At 46.0% G+C, this 21650-nt stretch overlaps 1 protein-coding gene across 1 annotated transcript in view; it reads right to left on the bottom strand.

The window, feature by feature from the left end:
* The window catches only part of HADH (hydroxyacyl-CoA dehydrogenase), a 52642-nt gene extending 37678 nt beyond the window's left edge, over positions 1-14964 (bottom strand). The window contains exon 1 of the mRNA XM_024551194.4: positions 14717-14964. Within this exon, the coding sequence (XP_024406962.1) occupies positions 14717-14848 (132 nt within the window). The 5' untranslated portion in view covers positions 14849-14964. The remainder of the gene's footprint in view (positions 1-14716) is intronic.
* Between the last annotated feature and the right edge of the window lie 6686 nt (positions 14965-21650).

The raw sequence follows: 21650 nt of genomic DNA, 5'->3' as shown, positions 1-21650 counted from the left end.
CATAGCTAGATACACTGTGCCTCCTCGCACAACCAAAAGAAGGACAACATTTAAAAACAAAAAATAACCAGAACTGCCAGAAAATCAAACTCTGTGGAAGTCCAACAACCAAGGAGTTAAAAAAGAAACATTTATCCAGACTGGTAGGAGGGACAGAGACAGAGACAGGCAGCCAGGGTGGAGAGGATGAGCGTCAAGGTGGCAGCTGGAGGACCAGGCAGTGGAGGCAGTGCTAGCAGACCGGGCAGTTCCACATTTGCATGCTGATTAATCGGGAGGAACAACTGGGGAGTAAGACAGACCCCCCTAAAACAGGGTTCCAGTGCGGGGAAATAAAGCCTCAGAACCTCTGACTGAAAAAATGTGTGGGGGTTGAGACAGCAGGAGAAACTCCCAGCCTCACAGGAGAGTTCATTGGAGACACCCACAGGGTGCTAGAATGTACACAAACCCACCCACCCAGGAATCAGGACCAGAAGGGCCCAATTTGCTTGTGGGTAGCAGAGGAAGGGACTGAAAGCCAGCTGAGAGCTGAGCAAGCAGCATTGTTCCCTCTCTGAACCCTCCCCCACATACCGCATCACAACACAGCAAAGTGGGTTGCCCAGCCATGGTGAACACCTAAGGCTCCTCCCCTCAGTACCTCACAGGAATGTGGAGACAAAATAAAATGGCCCAAATGAAAGAACAGGTCAAAGCTCCAGAAAAAATACAACTAAGCAATGAAGAGATAGCCAACCTACCAGATGCAGAGTTCAAAACACTGGTAATCAGGATGCTCACAGAAATGGTTGAGTATGGTCTCAAAACAGACGAAAAAACGAAGGCTATAAAAAGTGAAATGAAGGAAAATATACAGGGAACCAACAGTGAAGGGAAGGAAATCATGACTCAAATCAACAGTTTGGAGCAGAAGGAAGAAATAAACATTCAACCAGAACAGAATGAAGAAACAAGAATTCAAAAATACAAGGAGTAGCTGAGGAACCTCCAGGACAAGGAGAACAGAACAGCAAGAAATTGAAAACCTATTTGAAAAAATAATGGAGAAATTCCCCAATCTGGCAAAGGAAATAGACTTCCAGGAAGTCCAGGAAGCTCAGAGTCCCAAAGAAGTTGGACCCAAGGAAGCACACACCAAGGCACATCATAAAGACATTACCCAAGATTAAACAGAAGGAGAGAATCTAAAAAGCAGCAGGAGAAAAGGAGACAGTTACCTACAAAGGAGTTCCCGGAAGACTGTAAGCTGATTTCTCAAAAGATACCTTGCAGGCAAGAAGGGGCTGGAAAGAAGTATTCAAAGTCATGAAAGGCAAGGACCTATATCCAGGATTGCTCTACCCAGTAGAGCTATGATTTAGAATGGGAGGGCAGATAAAGTGCTTCCCAGATAAGGTCAAGTTAAAGGAGTTCATCATCACCAAGCCCATCATTTTATTCTATGAAATGTTAAAGGGACTTATCTAAGAAAAATAAGAAGATCAAAAATACGAACAGTAAAATGACAACAAATGCACAACTATCAACAACCAAACCTAAAAAAACAAAAATAAAAACAAACTAAGCAAACAAGTAAAACAGGAACAGATTCACAAAAACAGAGATCACATGGAGGGTTATCAGAGGGGAGAGGGATTGGGGAGGGGGAAAAATGGGGGAAAATGTACAGAGAATAAGAAGCATTAATAGTAGGTACAAAATAGACAGGGGGAGGTTAAGAATAGTACAGGAAATGGAGAAGCCAAAGAACTTATATGTATGACCCATGGACATGAACTAAGGTGGGGAAATGATGGTGGAATGGGGGTGCAGAGCGGAGGGGAATAAAGGGGAGAAAAAATGGGACAACTGTAATAGCATAATCAATAAAATATAACAAAAGAAAGAAAGAAAGAAGGAGTGTGGGGGCACAAATATTCTTAGCCACCTGATGCTGGCCGTCACTTTCTCACCAAAGTCCTTCAATTTCTGGGTGGTGCAGTGGCATGTGGAGCACAAGCTCCAGAACGGGACTTCCTAGGTTTAAACCTGGGCTTAGCCACTGACTACGTGACTCTGGGCAAGTGATGCAGCCTCTCTGCCTATGGCTTCCTGATCCGTAATAAGGGTTAATAACAGCACCCACCTCACAGGTTTGTTGTGAGGATTAGAGAAGTTAATGAAGTGCTCAGACCAATGCCAGGCACGTGGAAGGTGCACAGTGCCTGTTAGCTGATGCTCTCCTCACTACATTAGGCACTTCCACTTTCTCCTGAGCCTTGCAATTCATATACCCTAGTGACACAGTTCCTCCACCACCACTGCTGGAGAAAACAAATCGCAGGTAACTCACCAACAGTCTTCTGATTGCTAACATCAAGGCCTGTTCTTTGGCTCCATCTGTACAGCCTGCACTCTGTCAACCAGGGCTTCCTTTCTGAAACTCTTCAGTTTCTTATTTCTACTTCTTATCTGTCTACTCACTTGAGCCATATTAACTGACTTCTCTTAATCTTTTCAGCCTCTAAACAAAGGTATCCTTCAAAGTTCTGCTTTCAATATTCTTTTGTCTCTACATCCTTTTCCTCTGGAATCTCAATCATCCTCAAATTCCAACTATGCCTGAAACCAGCATATTCTGTCCTAAGCTACAGTCATCATCTTGACCTGGAACCAGTTCTTCTCGACCTTCGTTAATGGCGCCGCCTGTCTGAGGGTCACAATCTAGCTGAACAACACTTTCTTTTAACTTCACCCTTACTGTCAGAGAAAGTCTAACCATTATTCAAGGCCCATTTCAAATGCTACACTCCCCAATGAAGCTTTTTTCCCTCCCCAAATGAATGTACTCTTTCCTCTTTTTGAAACCTCAAAGCTAGATTTTTACCACTCTTATTACGGTACTTTATACCACAGTAAACTGTGTCATTTAGATCTTTTTCTAGCGATCTCTGCTCTTAGATTAAAAATCCTGTAATGGCAGGAATTAGTTGGTCTTTGTGTCCCCTAGTACTTATCACACGCCTTGCACATTACGGTTGTCCAATAAATAACGGCTAAATACCAAATGCTTTGGCGTGCAGTAACTGAGCCTGTGCTCTTCTCCAGCCACGCCACACTTCTCTTCCGTGCTAGTCCATGGCTCCACGCCCTGCCTAAGTGGTTTCCACCACCAGGAAGCTCCTTCTCCCTCATCGCTGCCTGGGGGACTCCAACTCATCTCTCATAATCCAACACAGGCTATCTCTGCTTTAGTGCTATGGTGGTCACTTCCTCTTGGGCCTCTACTAATGTACAGATATAGCAGGTCTTTCACCCAGGACTTGAAATACTGAAAGAAGACAAACAAGGCATGGAGCTGGCGTGAGCCACCAATGGCCACTCAGTTGTAGAATAATGGTGGCCCAATCCCCAGGATGTGAGCACAGCCGCTATTTCACCGCTATTTCATGTTGTAAAAACCCACAAATCTCAGAGAAAAGGTCATTAACCAACCAGTATGTAGGAAAAATTCCAGGCAGTAAAGAGCAAAGATGGAATCGTTGACCGATACCAAATTTTGATGATGAACTCAAGATAATACCTGGAAACTTTTCCAACACAGCTGTTATATCATCCACTTCTTCAGAGTCTGAAGTTGCTGTTTCCACAAATCCCAATGTAGTGCGGTTCTGGCACATCCCTATCTGTAGCCCACCAGCATTTCCAGTAAATATACATATATGTATATGTGTATTTCCAGTCATATACATGTATGCAGTACAATATATACATGTCTTTTTTTATATATACTTCTTAAATGTCCTCTCTTCCTTACTACAAGAAGATATATCCTATATGTCATACATCTTAAGTGCTTAGAGCCTTATCTTAAGGTATTTAAACCACCAAAACTTTCCTCTAACAGGTAGGCTGACTGTGCCTTTATTACGGTGAGCTCCTCAGGAGGAGCAATCACATTTTGCCTGTCGTCTAGCCCAATGTCCAGCACATGGGCGACACTTGATAATATTCATGGAAAGAATACATGGACAATAGACCTAGTTTTTAAAAACCTCGATGTGTAAATTATTTTAGGAATAAGTTCTCGAGGAATCACGACAGGTTTTGTTAGAAACAGTAACAAATTTTACAAATTTCAAGTCATTTTAGATTTATGAAAAATCACATTAGTTTGAAAAGGATAGAAAGAAAAAAGTTAATAACCGAAGTCTGTAGTCAATTACCAAGTGGAAAAAAAAATACTTACAAAAGTCTCTGTTCTTTCGGTGATCAGCTGGCTGAACGCCAGGCAGAAGGAAAACTGGAGGACAAGTACAGCACAGTGTGACCACTCCTGGGCTTCTAAGTGGATTCACGCTTGGTTCCCTCCAGGACGTGAATGGGTCATATACCTTTGTCTAAAGGGGCTGCAGGCAAGGGCAGAGGCAGGCAGACCCCGTGTTTGTGTCCCACTCTGAGGGGCACATGTGTGAACAGGTCAAAGATTAGCCACAGACACATAAGCTCGCTCCCTCCAACACAGGTTTCTTCTGTACCACACTAGGGAAACGGAGGCACCTTTGTTTCTCAACCACTGTAATGTCAGAGATGAGAGCAAAAGCATTTATTGTTCATGTTCATTAGTTACAGATAATCAAAACCATCAACTTTTCGAGTAGGAAGATACCCTAGAGATCATTCAGTGCAGTGGCTTTTGAAACTTTCGTAGCCATAAAACCCTTCTTCACAGAAACGCAAAGAGCAATACGTAAAACAGAGGTCAGGGAAGGGAAGTTCGGGAACCATCAAGGACATTCATGGAACCCCTAAAGTCCACAGAGCACAGTGTAAAAACCTCTGATCTATTCATATCCATTAGGGTGGCTATTATTTAAAAAATAGGAAATAAGTGTTGGCAAGGATATGGAAAAACTGAAACCCTTGTGCACTGCTGATGGGAATGCAAAATGGTGCAGCCACTGTGGAATACAGTATGGTGAATCCGCTTCTGGGTATACCCCCCAAAGAACTGAAAGCAAAGCCTCTACCAGATACCCGTACACCCATGTTCACGGCAGCATTATCGCAACAACCAAAAGGGAGAAGCAACCCAAGTGTCCATCAACAATGAACAGATAAACAAAATGTGTTATGTACATGCAATGAAATATTATTCCATTAAAAATACTCCAGTGGAATCTTATTTACTTAAAACAGGAAAAAAAAATCTGTAAAGTTGCAGGATACCAAATCAATACACAAAAATGTTCCATTTCTACTACATCAATAACAAACTAGCAGAAAGACGAATTAAGAAAATGATTCTATTTATAGCTGCAACAAAAAGAACAAAATGCCTAGGAATAAATTTAACCACGGAGGTAAAAGACCTATATACTGTAGGACATAAGAAAACGATAAGCATTGATTAGAGAAACTGAAGACACAAACACATGGAAAGATATTCTCATGGACTGAAAGAATTTATATTATTAAAATGTCGATACCACCCAAAGTAATCAATATGCTCAAGCAACCACTGTCAAAATCCCAATGGCAATTTTATAGAAATAGAACAAAGAATCCTAAAGTTTGTATGGGACCAGGAAAGACCTCAAAGAGCCAAAGCAATCTTGAGAAAGATAAACAAAGTGGAGACAACGCGTGTCCCAATTTCAAACTATATTACAAAACTATGGTAATCAAAACAGTACAGTGTTGGCGGAAAAACAGAGACACAGATCAATGGAACAGATAGAGAGCCCAAAATTAAACCCACACATATATGGTCAATTAATTTATGACAAAGCAGCCAAGAACATTCAGTGGGGAAAGGACACTTTCTTCAATAAATGGTGTTGGGAACTGGACAGCCACATGCAAAAGAGTGAAACTGGACCACTAACTTACACCAATCACAAAAGTTAACTCAAAATGGATCAAAGATTTGAATGTAAGACCTGAGGTCATTAAACTCCTAGAAAAAACTAGGAGGCAAGCTCCCTGACATTGGTCTTAGTGATGATTTTTTGAATTTGATACCAAAAGCAAAGGCAACAAAACTAAAATAAACAAGTGGGACTGCATTAAACTAAAATGCTTCTGCACAAGCAAGGAAACCACCAACAAAATGAAAAGATAGCACACTGAATGAGAGGCAGTATCTACAAATTATATATCTGGTAAGGGGTTAATAGCTAAGATATAAAAAGAACTCATACAACTCAACAGCAAAAAAAAAGGAAAGGAAAAAAATCTAATTTAAAAATGGGCGGAAGAATTGAATAGATATTTTTCCAAGTAAGACATACAGATGTCCAAGAGGTAACTGAAAAGGTGCTCACCATCACTAATCATCAGGGAAATGCAAATCAAAACCACAATGGGACGGCATCTCACACCTGTCCTGTTAGAATGGCTGTCAAAAATAAATGTCAGAGAGGATATGAAGAAAAGAGAACCCTTGTGCCCTGTTAATGGGAATGTAAATTGGTGCAGCTACCATGAAAAACAGTATGGAGGTTCCTCGAAATATTAAAAATAGAATTACCATATAATCCAGCAATTCCACTTTTTATCAAAAAAAAAAAAAAGAAAGCACTAGCTAGAAAAGATGTATGCACCTCCATGTTCACTGCAGCACTATTTACAGCAGCCAAGCTACGGAAGCAACCTACGTGTGCATCGATGGGTGGGTGGATAAAGAAAATGCAGTGTGTGTGTACGCACGCACACACGCACACACACACGGGAATATTATCCAGGCGTAAAAAAGAACTAATCTTGCCATCTGTAACGTGGACAGACCTTGCGGGCATTACGGTAAATGAAACACGTTAGACAAAGAAAGAAATACCATATGATCTCACTTACATGAGGAATCGAAAAGCAAACGAACAAAACACACGGATACAGAGACAGCCTGGTGGATGCCAGAGGCAAGGGAGGCAGCAGTGAAGGGGATTAAAAAGTACAAACTCCCAGCTATATAGTTAATAATACTATGTTGTATATTTGAAAGTTGGTAAGAGAGTGGGTCTTAAAAAGTTTCATCACAAGAACAAAATCGTTGTGAGAGATGTCAGCTAAGCTTGCTGAGGCAATCACTGCTCAGTATGTACAAATACTGGACCGTGACGCTGTGCATCTGATGCTAATACGAAGTTATACTGGCAGTTGTACCTATAATTTTTAAAAAGGAAGGAATTATGACACATGATACAACACATATGAACCCTGAAAACATTACATCAGGTGAAATAAGCCAGTCAGAAAAGGATGAATACTGTCCGATTCCGCTTGTACGAGGTACCTAGAATAGCCCCACTCACAGAGACAGAAAGCAAAGCAGTGCTTGCTAGGGACTGGGAGACGGGGAGTCACTGTTTAATGGGTGTAGAGTTTCAGTTCTGCAAACCGTAGAGTTCTGGAGGTGAATGATCGTGACGGCTTCACAACAGCATGCTAGTACTTACATGCCACGGAACTGTGTATTTCCAAATAGTTAAAACAATAAATTTTGTTATATATGTATCTTTTACAATTTAAAGAAAAGCAAAGGCCTCTGTTCTGATTCAACACAATACCTTCATTTTACCAAGGAAAAAACAGGAACTAAAGCAGAAAAATTATTCACCTAAGATCATAGGCAGGCACTACTATTCTACCTAAATGTAATTCTGTAAAAGGTAGTTTATTGCTTACTCCATCAAACTCTTCAGTGGTTCCTGGTGACCACAAGATAAAAAAGTAGTTCGCACACACGGCATGCAAGGCCTCCAGGGTGCGCATTCACCTCCTCTCCGGACACGCTATTCACTGCTGCCCGGCACTCCAACACGGCAAGGCCTGGAACTCTCCCCATCTGCCGCTGCCTCTCTCACCTCCAGGCCTCTGCACTGCCCACACCTTCTCCCCAGCTTCGCCTGATTAAAGAAACCTGAATATCACCTCCAGATACTAAACATCCTGGCCCCAAGATCCTCTCGGCCTCAGGTAGGTGTCCCTCATGCTCCTATAATACCCCACGTACCTTACCACTGCACCCATCACAATGTGTTACGATCATCTGTTTAAGCGTCATCTCCCCTACTCCCTTACTGCAGGCTCCTGCCTAAATGTCATTCATCCTTGTCTGCTGAGTACCTAACCCCAGCTGGCTGTGGCACGCCCTCAGGAAATGGTGACTTACAAACAGATCTGGTGGAAAAGCCAAGGTCCAGGGCTCTTTTCATCAGGGTAACTGAGGGCCTCCCCTCGCAAAGTGAGCATAACTATTGTGTTGCGGGTTCTTACTTAGCAAAGAATTTCATGTGTCTTAGATGTAAGGGTACCAATCCTACTCATTCCTGAATTATGCACCCAAGTTATCCCAACTTTCTGAGGAGATGGCAGTGGAAGAGTGGACCACAAAAAGTAAACATTTTTCCTCCTACCAAACACCTGTTAATTTTTACAATAAATGAAGAAGACTCTTCCCGGCACTTTAACTCGCGTGACCAATTTAAATCAATCATGAAGAACTCTTGTTTTATGACAGTGACCTACACCCTGTATGACCTTGAGGACGAGCAATCTGCAATGGAAAAAAATTTATTTGAAGGCTATGTCCTCAGCTCCCTAACTTCTGTAGCCTTGGTAGAAGGCAGGCTTAACCAGAGAGAAATATTTTTAGGCAGGGTGCTTCAGAGCTATAAAAATAGACCCAGTGAACAGCACACTTGTCAAAGCCACGAGTGAGTAGTCCAGCCACAGGGCCAAGGAGACGCGCCAAGCGGAAGCACACTGAATTTACGTCTTTACAAACGCATCACCAGATTGGAAGTAGCTTCTCTGAGGCATGACGTGAGTGGTGAATTTGTAAGAACTGCGTCAATCGGTCCAATGAGGTGTCCCACGTGCCCCAACACTACAGCAGGGCTGTGTTTCTCCAACATCACACTCTCGCAGAAAAATCGCAAAGCTGCATGAGCCATCTGCCCCACGGGAATTCCAACTTCCTCCTGACGCCCAGAATAAGTGTGTCTGATCAGTGCCCCCGCGCTAACTGCGCCTCACAAGCTCCTGTGCCTTGCCAACAAGGGCTGGCTTCGGGCTCTCGTGATTTGATCCAGGGAAGAGAAAAGTCATGCATCAGTGACATCTCTCAGAGCTGGCAATTCTGAGTGTGTCATTATCCCTGGTTGTGCAACACTGTAAACACTGCCATCAGCACAAGTTGTCTTCAGTAACTTGCACAATCAGAAAAAGGCATTCTGTCGAGGCTTTCAACCACAACTTACCACTGTAACCAGCTTGTTCTTAAAACAGTTCAATTCACTGGTGGCCTCTTTATATAAACTTACTTAGATTTTTATATTTCAAAAAGTATTTCTACAAAGCCAAGCAAATGTGCCTCTATTTTTAGATAAGAAGTCTGTTAAACATACAAATTTTTTAAAACTTCAGTAAGCATCTAGGTTTGGTAACGTAGAGGAATTATCGCTAACTTCCCTCGCAGGGCTCTCCCCCCAACCCCATCTCCCACAAGTTCTACAAAGGAGAAGGCATAATGGGCCACATTGACAGCATCAATCAAGTCTTAGCTACATTTCAGAATCTCTGAAAGGTGTTACTATGATGGGGACACTTTCTAGGTAGAGGAGAGAGCTACAAATCCACACTGCTCCCCAGGAAGATTAATATGGCAATGCCTGTTAGGATAGTGGCGTTTCAGTGAAAAGGACTAATTAAGAGGCTCCCACAACAATCCACGTAATAACACCTGGCCCAGAAATTGCAAAGGAAAGAGCAGGGGAGAACCTTCCTCATAGAGGAAAGCCTCAGAGCCATCTGCAGTGTAGAACAGACCTGACCACGACCCAGAGTGTGTGTGGCTAGAAGAACAACAATGGCAATAACAAAAGGAGGAAACTCTGGAAAGGGTGAACTGAGTTTTGGCAATGGACTCCGAGTCTATTGGCAGAAAGATGGCGGCTGAGCATCCAAGTAGAGATGATCAGCAGGTGACTCTAACTTTGAGTCTACAGCTGAGGAGAGGTCAAGCTGGTATCTGTGGATTCCAGAGAGCCATGAAGGATCCCCTTGTCCATGGAGGCCACACCCTCAGCTCCCCATAGATAGCAGAGCCAGAGGTGCAGGCACAATCTTGGCCTCTGGGATCTCAAGCCAGTGGAACAGGTGTTAAGAGACCAGACTTACAGCCCCAGCTCTGCCTCTGACCCTTGACCCCACTACCATCTCTGCAGGAGAGATTATTATAATGGTCACATGAAATGATGGAAACATCAAGTACTTTGAACAGAACAAAGTATCGCATTTGTAGAGTAGCTGTTGTTTTTTTTAAGTGTCAGGCTCTTTTGTAAACGCTTTATGAGTATGAACTCATTGTAATACCCCAGCAGGGGTGCCCAACCGGCAGCCCATGGGCTGCATGCGGCCCAGGACGGCTATGATGCAGCCCAACACAAAACTGTAAATTTACTTAAACCCTTTTTTTTTTTTTGCTCATCAGGTTTCATTAGTGTTTGTGTATTTAATGGATGGCCCAAGACAACTCTTCTTCCAGTGTGGCCCAGAGACACCAAAAGGTTGGACACCCCGATGGAGCACTAAGATTTTTCCCAACAATCCACATAATTAGTCTTGAGATCTTTAGAATTGTTTGAGCTCCCCCTTATCTCCCCTATCAAATATCTTTCAAGACTGTTAGGATAATCTAAAATAAGAGTCATCACCAGAGGAGATTTGATGGAGCTATATAAAAGTATTTATTGAATAGTCACCACTGAACACATTAGTATGACTCTAAGCACTTAGCTCATTTAACTCGCAAAACACAGTGAAACAAGTATCCTAATTCCCAGATAAGGGATAGAGGCAGAGAAGGGTTAAAGGACTGGCCCACTGGCCCAAGGCTCCCACAGCCAGGAAAGGAAGGGCGGGGATCCAAACTCCAGCAGGCAGCTCACAGCAGGCTCACTTTCAAGCATTAGACCACCGCTCACCAGACACACAACAGAGAGCAGCAGCTTTATCTTCCTGTGGTTCCAGGAAAGCTGGGCAGGGAGGGGTGTGCCTAAGGCAGAAAGGGAGAGAAGTGACAAGGGCAAGGGAAGGAAATTAGAAACTCAAGCAGGAGACAGACAGCGGTGAGGCTAGATCTAGCACATGGCAGAAAAAACTCCAAACCTGAGGGGCCATCTCTGCTCTACCATGTCCAAAGGTATTCCACGGCATTCTTTTCATGCCCGTCAGCCCCACTCCAAGTCCAAACAGTAACATGCTGACAGATGCTGGCTTACTGCCCCAGTATATCACAAAGAGCAGCAAACAGCCCAATCAAGAAGTGAGCGACAATACAGGAACTGAGGGAAGCACCTAAGCCAAACACACCCCATACCCTCGAGGAGGAAGTTAACACCTGGGAGTAAAAATACCCCTCCCCTAAGAAGAGTCAAAAGAGAGATTGTGCCAGTCTTCTGTGAGCTCAAAACTTCTCCCAGGCCACTGCTAGGTTTTCAAGCAAATTCCAACAGATAAGAATTCACTGTAAAACAGAGGAAAAAGTGAAACGTACGAACAACTCTGATCCCTCTTCTATTCGGCATCAGAAAGTTCAGAGCTGAGGGCAGAGAAAAGTGAGGGGTAAACAAATTCAGTGGCTGAGGAGATGCTTTTGGGTCACCTGAGTCCTTATGAAGCGTCGCAAATGTCAGGCAAATGTTCATCTGTAGCTTAGAATGTTGCCCCCTCTTTTGTTTTAACAGCCTAAGGTGCTCTCCCCAGAAGAAATGAGCACTCTTTGCTTTTTAAGAAAAAAAGAAAGGGAGGAAGGGAGGAAGGATAAAACACACTTGGGGAGAGAAGAACCCAACCGAAATTCAGCCTCTGAAAGGCCATACCCACGGAGCTCACCACTCCTCACCAGTAACTTAACCAACACTACAAGTTCTCTGGGCTCTTTTTTTCCCTCCTTTATAAAGCAAAACACAACCTAATCCCCACTCAAGGGTCATTTGATACTGTAAGTCTCTTTGCCAGCCTAAGTATCCAGCTGATGACAAATTGGCAATTAGAAACAAGTCAGAAGTGTATAATGGGCAAACACAAAAAACAGGTTAACCTTACTTAAATATTAACCTGCAGCCTAAGCAATTTTTTAAAATTTTAGACAAACAAAAAAGCAATGACAGGCAAAGTAGATACTCTTGGAGAATACACATGTACACATAACCTGTGCTCTGATCAACTGTAATTAAAGCACAGACCTCACTAGTCTTAAATTGCTTAATTGCTCAAGAAATGCGTCAGGCTCCCACAAAATCTGCTGAATTTTTTTTTCCATCCTACTCAGCACCAACTGGACCATATGGCAAAAATGATAAATTTTTAAAAATTAAGATTTTTAAACAGAACTACACCTTGATTAAAATTAAAACTATTTCAGAAAGTTCAGGAGAGTGAAGCAAAAGCTGAATTAGCAGCCTACCTTACATGCTAGTTTGTTCTTGTTTTATGAGGATTAACAATACAATAGGGAGAGACCAGGAAGTGCCTTCCGTCTTTTCAGAGGTCCCTGGACAAACTGCAGTATCAGCTGGCACTGGCCTTCAGCATTAAGCGAGATGGACAGAATCACAACCCATACTCTCCATCTAAACGTTACAGGCCTAGCTCAACAGCAACAATTTCCACCACTTGTCCGCTTTTTAGACTTCTGGTCTTTATCAACTTTCGGAATGACAGTTCCATTATATTCCCAACCTGCGGGGTAAACAGCTCTCTCTTATTCCTCCGCAAGTTTCAAAAGGCACTCCCTGGTCCAACTACTCAAGGATTTGATCCACAAGTCTGTGTTCCTATCAATGTCAGTCTCCTCCCTCCTTTCTCATATGAAAGCTCCAACACCATACCCATAATTTTATTAGGTGTCACCTCTGGGCCTTTTTGTGCAACACAACACCTTTTTCCAACCAATAATGGATACAGCATTCCAAGAACTGAGCAACCTTAAATACTGCTTTCTACTTGGTTTTTAATCTCTTTCATTGATGTCTCCAAGGCAGCATCAACAATAGCGTCTGGACCCATCTCCTATATTGGTACTGGAGGCTTAAGGCCCTAATATCTTGTCCTTACAATGTTGTTTAAACCCTGGCTGGATAGCTCAGTTGGTTAAGAGTGTTGTCCCCATATGCCAAGGTTGAGAGGTTCGATCCCCAAGTCAGGGCACATATAAGAAGCAACCAATGAATGCATGAATAAATGAGTGGAACAACAAACGGATGTTTCTCTCTCTCTCCCTTCCTAAAAATCAATACATTAAAAAAAAAAAACTTTTTAAAATGCTGTTTAAATGTTTTTAAACAAATACATTATTTTTTACTTTCCCACAACAAATCTCACGCTCACACTGTGGAAGGTTTTTGGTGGAGCAAGGGAATACAAGTGCACTTAAGCTAAAATTTCTATATACTAAAATGCAGTATAATGTTTGGGCTTATATTAAAGGGACTTACTCCTCACATCCCTTGCAGACAAAAATTAGGGAAACACCATAACCTAGCAGCCAAAGCATCCACACAATAAAATGGGCAACGTATGTCCAGAAACATGGAAAATTGTAAAAAGTTAGAAGGATAAAATCTTAGTGAAATACTGATTTTAGGAAAAAAAGCAATCAAATTAATATGTTGCAAAAAGTTCACAGGGACAGGAAAATTACGATATTTAATAGTAAAAGATTTTTAAAAGATCAAGCATAGAAATGTGGGCTTGACTGGAAGGACATTGAAAAATAAACTCTTTCATGACTGTATCCAATGCATCTGAGTCTCCACTAAGAAAAATTAGTCTCCCCTTCAACATTACAAGGTGCAAAGGGCTGAAATGCTAATATAATCAACTAGGATGTGAAAATCAAGGTTCTCCAGTATGAGCTGGAATTTGCTAAAAATAAATGAGACAAGTATCACAGTATCCGGGTAATCAATTGTACAACTGACCTTGAGCCACAGCTTGGCTGGTACAGGGCAATCTTGAAGAGGTATACTGAGATTGGAGGCCCTCCCGCCTGCGCTTTATCTTCCCCTCCCACTTCTCCAAGTCCTTAAATTGTGCAGGTTTCAGCACAGAGGGCACTGGGTGAAAGGTCAACGTTGTGTTCACAGCCTTCGGTGGACTCACAGGGCCTCTGGAGCAGATTAGGTAACTTTACAAAGCTCTACAAAAGTGGTAACTATTATTATTATTTGTAATCCAGTAAGCAAAGGAAACACACGGGGGGGTTAAAAGGAGAACATTTAGGAGAGCAGAAAACTCCTCTCACAAAGATTATATGATTCTAAAAAATCCCTGGTCGCTGGAAGCAATTTGGGTGTAAGCCAAGAAGCAAGCAAGCACGTTACGTCTCAACCTCGGACACAGACAACACTATCTTCTCTCTGCAAGTCTCAGTTCCAAGGTGCATTCACCAACACGCTCCACCCAGCCCTCATCGGGCCCTGGGGGCGGCTGGAACTTAGACACTAGGAAACGGGCTGAGCCCCAAGACAGTGGATCTTTGGGGCATGAACACTCACAGGCCCAGACCCGAAACGTTTCAACTACACGGGGCAGAAGCGGGGTGGAAATTCCCCGGCTCTCCCGTGGACCCCAGCCTCTCTGCAAGACACCCCACCAGGTCGCTCCCTCCAGCGCTCTCATCTCAGGTGGGCAGCAAAGCGACCTGCGCTGCCGCTGGGCTGCTCACCTGGGCAATGCCGGCGCCCATCAGCCCGCCGCCGATGACCGCCACGTGCTTGACGACGATTTTCTTCGCCGAGGCTGAAGCTGTGGACGTAGAGGATACGGTGCGCACGAACTGCCTGGTTACGAAAGCCATGGTGCAGCGGTGGAGGCGGAGGCGGCCACGGCGACAGCTGCGAGACCCTGCTAAGTAAGCTGAGCTGCGCTGCACCCGCAGCCAGCGGACCTCTGGCGGCAAAGGCCCAGGCGGCCCCGCCTCCCTGCGCGCCCCGGGCGTAGCCGTGACGTCACCGAGGATGGGGCGGGGACCTGCGGCCCGCTCGCCAGTGTCGGAAGCCGTGGGGGAGGTATTCCAGCGGCGCAGGGCGGCGTCTGGGCCCGAATGGGCTGCACCCCTCGCGGTCTTCAGCCGTCTAGCTAGGGGCTCACAGCAGCCAGACATTCTGGGGGACTGAGGGTGACGGCGGAGTGGGGCTGGGCAGTTTGCGCTCCCGGGGGACCGAGAGCCGGCCCTTCCCTTCCTCCCGCCCTTGGTAAGATGAAGACGTAGTGTTGACTTGTTAAATCGTCGCCTTTGATGCTTGTGTATACCTCTGCGCTGAGTTAAAACGTCTTCTTTGATGGTAGTGATGAAGAGACTGAAAATGAGCACCCTTGATTCATGTCGCCAAATAATCAACTCTAGGGATTATTTTACTCTTGTGGATAATGAGTGTTTCTGCTAAAATGGAAAGAAACTACTCACACCGAAATAAATAGCTAATGGCCCATGAGTTTCTATGTAAAGATCAGGTTTAGACATCTTCATACAGGGTGCAGCCAGAGGGCCCCCAAATAGGGATTTGTAATGGGGTCCAGAACTCAGGGTGTCTAGGAAGAGTGTGTGTGTGTGTGTGTGTGTGTGTGTGTGTGTGTGTGTGTGTGATGTCCTCACCCCCACATGTCTGAACTGGGGGATGGGACACATGGAGCAGAGCCATTGAGAGCTGCTTTGCATAGCAACAGTTTTGCAGCTAACCTCTGGCATGGTTATTTAACGTATCTATAACCTTTAACCGGTTTCATGGATATATTAAATACTGTGGCCATGCTTTGAGCCAGGGAGATGGGAGTGACTTCCACCCAGGATGTAACTGGGAGGCAACTCCCTCTGGTTACAGAGCCTGTGTGAGAGCTTGGAGATGACTGGCTCTGCCATGGGGCCATCCCTGCCTGGACTTACTATGGCAGCCCAGCAAATCTGGAAAAATACGGGATGCTGGCAGGTGTAACTGGTTGTGGGAAGAGTTGGAAATGGGGCTGCAGAGGAAGATTGGTGCTGGGATTTAAACCCAGGCACAACAGCCATGACAAGAGGAACCACACAGCTTTAGTAGGGGGGAACTATGTGGCTTTGGGTCTTCCTTTGCCACACAGCTTAGGAAGCTGGAAAGCAAGAGGTAGCAGTGACGCAGAGCTCTCTCTTAGCAGTTTGGAAGAATGCGGGAGAGACGCTGCAGGAAGGAAAGGGGTGAAAGGGCTCTTGCTGGTGGGCCATGGGAAGGTGCCATGTGGTTTTGGATTAAGAACTGGAGATCCTGGTGACACAGCTGATGGTGCTGGGAACCAAGGGAGACCTACCAGCCAAGCACGGATTACTGAGAAGAACCAGGGGCTACCTGAGCCACAGACTTCTATTTCTTTTCCAGAGATACGGTACCCCAGACCAGGCAAAGGGGGGAAGGATGGACTGTGTGTGTTTGTGGGTGTGTTAAAGGACTTTGGGATCTTAATGAAGACATTAAGTCATTACTCTTAAGTCTATATAACTTTTGAATAAATAATTCCTTTCCTTTTTACCAATCTCTGACACTGAGAGCTATAATTCCCTGGTGGCAGGCAAGATGAACCTAGTACAGGGGGACCCCAGGAGAAGGGGGGGTCCATTTGGAAACACTGTGTGACCCCTTCTCCAGTGGCCAATCAAGGAAAACCATGGGAGACCACATGCACAGTAGCTATAAAGTAATACAACTACTTGCACATGCGCAATAAAAGCCCGCCAAAACTAGCCAGGAAGGATCCGCCCTATAAGATTAGAGTCCCTCCAGCCCATGAGGTCAATCTCTGCTTGGAGTTGGCCTGCTGCCATGTTCTCTGCTATAAACTCAGTGTGTTTGGTTCAATTCTTTGTCCAGATCACCAAGAACCTGGTTACCTTTGCCCACCTGTGACAAAATGACTCAGCCAATGTGGCTGAATGGCAGCCCTCAGGCTCATTACCTCACCATGCCACCATCCCTCCAGCTGCCCTCAGCCCAGTGTCCTTCTGAGATCAACCCTCCTCATGGTCAGTCATTAATTCACTGAAGAAATATCTGTTCAGAGCCTTGCCTGTGGCAAGCATCATGCCAAGGGCTTCGGGGAGGGCCAATGTATAAAACAGATGCTGTCCCCACCCTGTGGAGCTCCCGACTGAAAGGTGAAAACAGAAATACACACACAATCCCAGATTTGATAGGGGCCATCAAGGAAGAACAGCAGGGTGGTCAGGGAGGCCTCTGGGGCAGACAGGAGCAGGGTGGGCATAGCTGGGCCAGCTGTGCGGTCGGCCTACTTGTGTGGCTGGAGGAAAACCAGTCTGCTAGAGGTTGGAGGTGCTGTCAGCTGAGCTCCCAGCCAGCGACTGGCACGGTCGGGATCCCATGGGGCCTTGGAGGCCATTTTTAAGGACTCTCATCTTTGCCCATCTGCAAAGGAAGCCACTGGAGGGTTGTGAGCAGGAGAGAGCTGATGAAGTTTACATGTTTAAAGGATCCCGCTGGTGCTGCTGCAGAAGATCAGAGGGGTCAAGAGTGGAAGCAGATGGGTCCTTATCTCTCCCTTTGGTTTTTGGTGGAGTCCTGTCTTATCTTGCTATCTAGAGAGCTCCTTGAGGCCAGGGAGGGTGTCTGCCTTGAAGGTCACAGAGCCTAGGCTGTCCTCCCAGGCCTGGCCGGGGGTGTGGTCTTCTGGCCTGTGCTCTGTCTCTGGGGACAATCTGGGACGCGCTCCACTCTCGGCTCTGCGGGGCTCTGTGGCCGCAGCTCGGGCAGAATGTTTGACAGAGGAGTGCACGTGTTCTCCAAACAGATTTGATTCATGTTTCCAGGAGGAACTTGCAAACAGACTTCTGCTGGCTGCATCCATCAGGGGAGAGACGGGCTCTGTAAACAAAGGCCCACAGGCTGTCTCCATCCTCCAGGCCGACACCTCTCCCTGCAGGTCCCTGGCGGCCCCCTGCCCCACCCTGGCCATTTCACCGTGCTCTGTACCAAGCCCTTCTCCAGAGCCTCAAAGACACACTGTCCCTAATCCCATTTTATAGGTGAGAAAACAGAGGCTCAGAGATCTTAAGTCAGTTGCCCAAGCTCACACAGCCAACCTGGCACTATTACTGTATTTTCCTACTATACTATTAATAAAAATAACAGTTCAGTTACTCACATTTAGTTATGAGTACTCACTAGGTGCCAAGCACTATTCTAAGTGCTTTATGTCGATGAACTCATTTAATCCCCACAACAATACTATAAGGTAAAGGCCCTTACTTTCCCACTTGTCACATATGGAAGCCAAGGCACAGAGAGGGAGGGCAAGTGATTGCCTCAGGTTCTTCCAAGAGTCAGCGGAACGGCGGGACCTGACCCCAGGCAGGGAGAACTCAGAGCACCTCTGCCTCAGCACTCCCCACACTCCACCCACTGCCCCTTGCTTTTCTGGCCTCCTGGGAGTGAACAGCAGGCCCATTACTCTCCCTCACTTTGTCTCTGTGTGAGAAATGGGGAAACCAAGGCCCCAAGAAGAGAAGGGACTGTGTCCCAGGACATGGCTTCCAGGCAGAGTGGGGCCTGGAAGGGGCCTGGGGGCTGTCCTTTTCAGAGGCCAGGAAAGGAGGTGGGGACCTGGTCCCCCCTCCCCAGCAATGCCACTGCCTTGCTGCTGTGTGCTGCCCTGTGACAAGTCACATGCCCTGTCTGAGCCTCAGTTGCCCCATCTGCTCAATGGGAAAGCCTGCTGTAAAACCACATGAGTGCAGGGCTGGTGGGACATCCTGTTGCCTGGCCTGGGTTCCTGTGCAGGGAGTGGAATGTCCGAGCAGCGTGGTTCTGGGGTAGAAAGTCCCATGGGGTGGGACCAAGCTGGGCCTCCTCCACTGTGAGACCCCCCCCACCTTGGGCTCCAGCCCAAACTGTCAGACACAGGCCTAAGAGGAGGGCCCCCCTCCGGGGGGGGTGACCAGGAGCCAGCCAGCTGGCCATTTGTCCACAGATGGGTGTGCAGATAACAGACGTCTGGAGATAAGGCAGGGGCTGCCCACAGCCTAGTGGAGGGCCAGGCCAACTTCAGTGGGGAGGGGGTGGGGAGATAGGAAACTCGGGGTGACTCAGGCAGAGAGGGCTGGGGGGCTGGCAGCACAGTCCTTCTGCCACCCCATAGCATAGAGCCAGCGCCCTCCCTTCTTCTGGACCTGCCCCCACTTCCTCCAAAACAAATCAGACTAAAGCAAAGAAATTAATAAAACATTCACTTTTAACAGAAGTGCTGAATAAGCTGGATCGAGCCCTGGACCAGCACTGGTCCCAGTCTCTACCCGCCACTGACGTACTGGGCAGCTGCATGAAGTCACTGCCTGACCCTGACTCTCGGTTTCCTCATCTGGGCAGTGGGCATACGAATGCCTTTCCCTCCGTCCCCGCAAATGCAAAGGACACGAATAATAAACGGCCAACACTGTGCTGATGCTGTGAAATAGGGACTGTTCTAAGCCCTAGTTTACAGATGAAGAAACTGAGGCACAAAGGGGTTAGGTCATACAGCTACTAAGTGGTTCAAATGTAGGCAATCTGATTCTAGTGGTGGCCTGTTAACTTACTGAAATGTCAGTGCCAATATCATCAAAGGAACAAAGCCAAGAGCAATTAGGGCCCATTTCAGTCATGAAAATACATTTATCTTTTTATGTTCATAGACATTTGTTGAAACATGTACATGCAAATATTAACCGCATTAACATCTGGAACGGGGTTTCTCCACCCCGGCACTATCACCACAGGCCGGCTCGTTCTTCGTGGGGGGAGCCGTCCTGTGCACTGTAGCATGTTGAGCAGCAGCCCTGGCCTCGGTCCCACAGATGCCGGTATTAGCACTGCCAGGCTGTGAGACGTCTCCAGACCTTCCCAAATGTCTGCCCCCACATCTCCGGTGAAAACCACTGGTCTAGAGGACCTTATAAAAGGGACATTTGCTTTCTAAGCCCTACACTGAAAATTTTTCCACGAGCAAACACAGCACATTGAAATGAGAAGAAACACTAATAAAGATGAAAAAATAAAGTCATTGGCTGATGGAGGGACAGGAGGATAAATGAATGTGGACTGAGGAGCAGGATGAAAACCAGAGCTCAGGGGAGCATTGTGAGACCATCTGGCGAACTCCTGCATTTTACCAAGGGGAGGGGCTTGTCTGCATCCACAAAATGGGCTGGCGCAGAGTAAGATGAAAGACTGGGTGTGTGGACTCCCAGTCCAGTGCTCTGAACCAAGGAATGTGAAAAACGAACATGAGAATGGTCACTCTGAGAAAACTCTGCTTTTGCTGCTGGAGGTTCTGGGGCTTGAGGCCACAGCTGCACCCACCCCGATATCTTTGGGTGATCACTTATGGAGGCAAGTGACTCCGCTGGTGACCTGGCCCTGATGTGCCCTCAGTATGGAGGGCAGACAGGTGCGTACACATGGCAGTCTGTGCTGAGAGACAAATGACGGTGAAAAGTCTGTTCCGTGTGAATGTGAAGGCTGACAGAGACTGAGGCAGGTTGGGGGGACCGGAGCACCAGGCCCAGGAGAAGGTGGGGAGCCTCAGGGCTGCTGAGGGTGGGATGAGCCAACAGGTGAGAACCTCTCCCAGAGATGGCCACAGTGAGGGTGACACTTCTTCACTGAACACTTACTATGTGCCCCAGGTCCCACAGTGTGTCCCCAGGGTGGAGCCACCCAAAGGAGGCAGCGGGAGCACCACTCACAGCAGCCACAAGTGAAACCAACCAGAGTGTTCACCAACAGATGAATGGATAACAAAACGTGGTATCCATACAATGGAATATTACTCAGCCTCGAAAAGGGACATTCTAACACATGCCAGAACATGGATGAACTTTCAGGACATTATATGAAGTAAAATAAGTCTGTCACAACATGACAGATGCTGTATGATTCCACTCAGATGAGGTGCCTGGGGTAGTCAGGTTCACAGACACAGGAAACACAATGGTGGGTGCCAGGAAGAACAGGGAGGTGGGAATGGGAGTTAGTGTTTGGTGGGTATGGAGTTTCGGTTTTGCAAGGTGAAAAGAGCTCTGGACATCGGCTGTGCCACAATGTGAATGCACGTACCACTAGGGAACTATATACTTAAAAATGGTTCAGATGTTAAATTTTATGTTGTGTGTATCTTACCACAGTTAAGAAAGTAACAAAAAGGCGAGGCAGAGCACGGCAGGATGGGGTGCAGTTAAGCTCTTCGGCTTTAGGCAGATTTCCGCTTGCACTTCAGCTCGCCTGGCACATGGTGAATGCTGTATAAGTTAGCCATGCTATTATTATATTCTGTAAAGTGAACTTATTATGCACTGTAAAATGTAAAATAAAAAATGAACTTATTTCTCGCGTTTAAAAAATGTAATGGTAACTCATGACCCAGCCCAGTCATTTATGAGGTTGCCCACCAGTTGTATCCCACCTAAATGAGGCCTTTTCAGCATCTTGGAGCCAAAATGTTAGAGTACCTCTCACTTTATAATCCATCTGCCTCCCTCCCTCTCGTTCCCCCCCCCCCACCCCCATCCTGCCCAGACCCATGAAGGAAAGCCTCCTGTGGGACTCTGCTCCTTCCTGTCCTCTGTGTCTCCCACCTCGACA

This window comes from Desmodus rotundus, chromosome 4, assembly GCF_022682495.2.
Source record: "Desmodus rotundus isolate HL8 chromosome 4, HLdesRot8A.1, whole genome shotgun sequence".
In the NCBI taxonomy this organism is placed as follows: Eukaryota; Metazoa; Chordata; class Mammalia; order Chiroptera; family Phyllostomidae; genus Desmodus; species Desmodus rotundus.
Note: the sequence above shows the minus strand (reverse complement) of the source record. Positions and strands in the feature narration are given on the sequence as shown.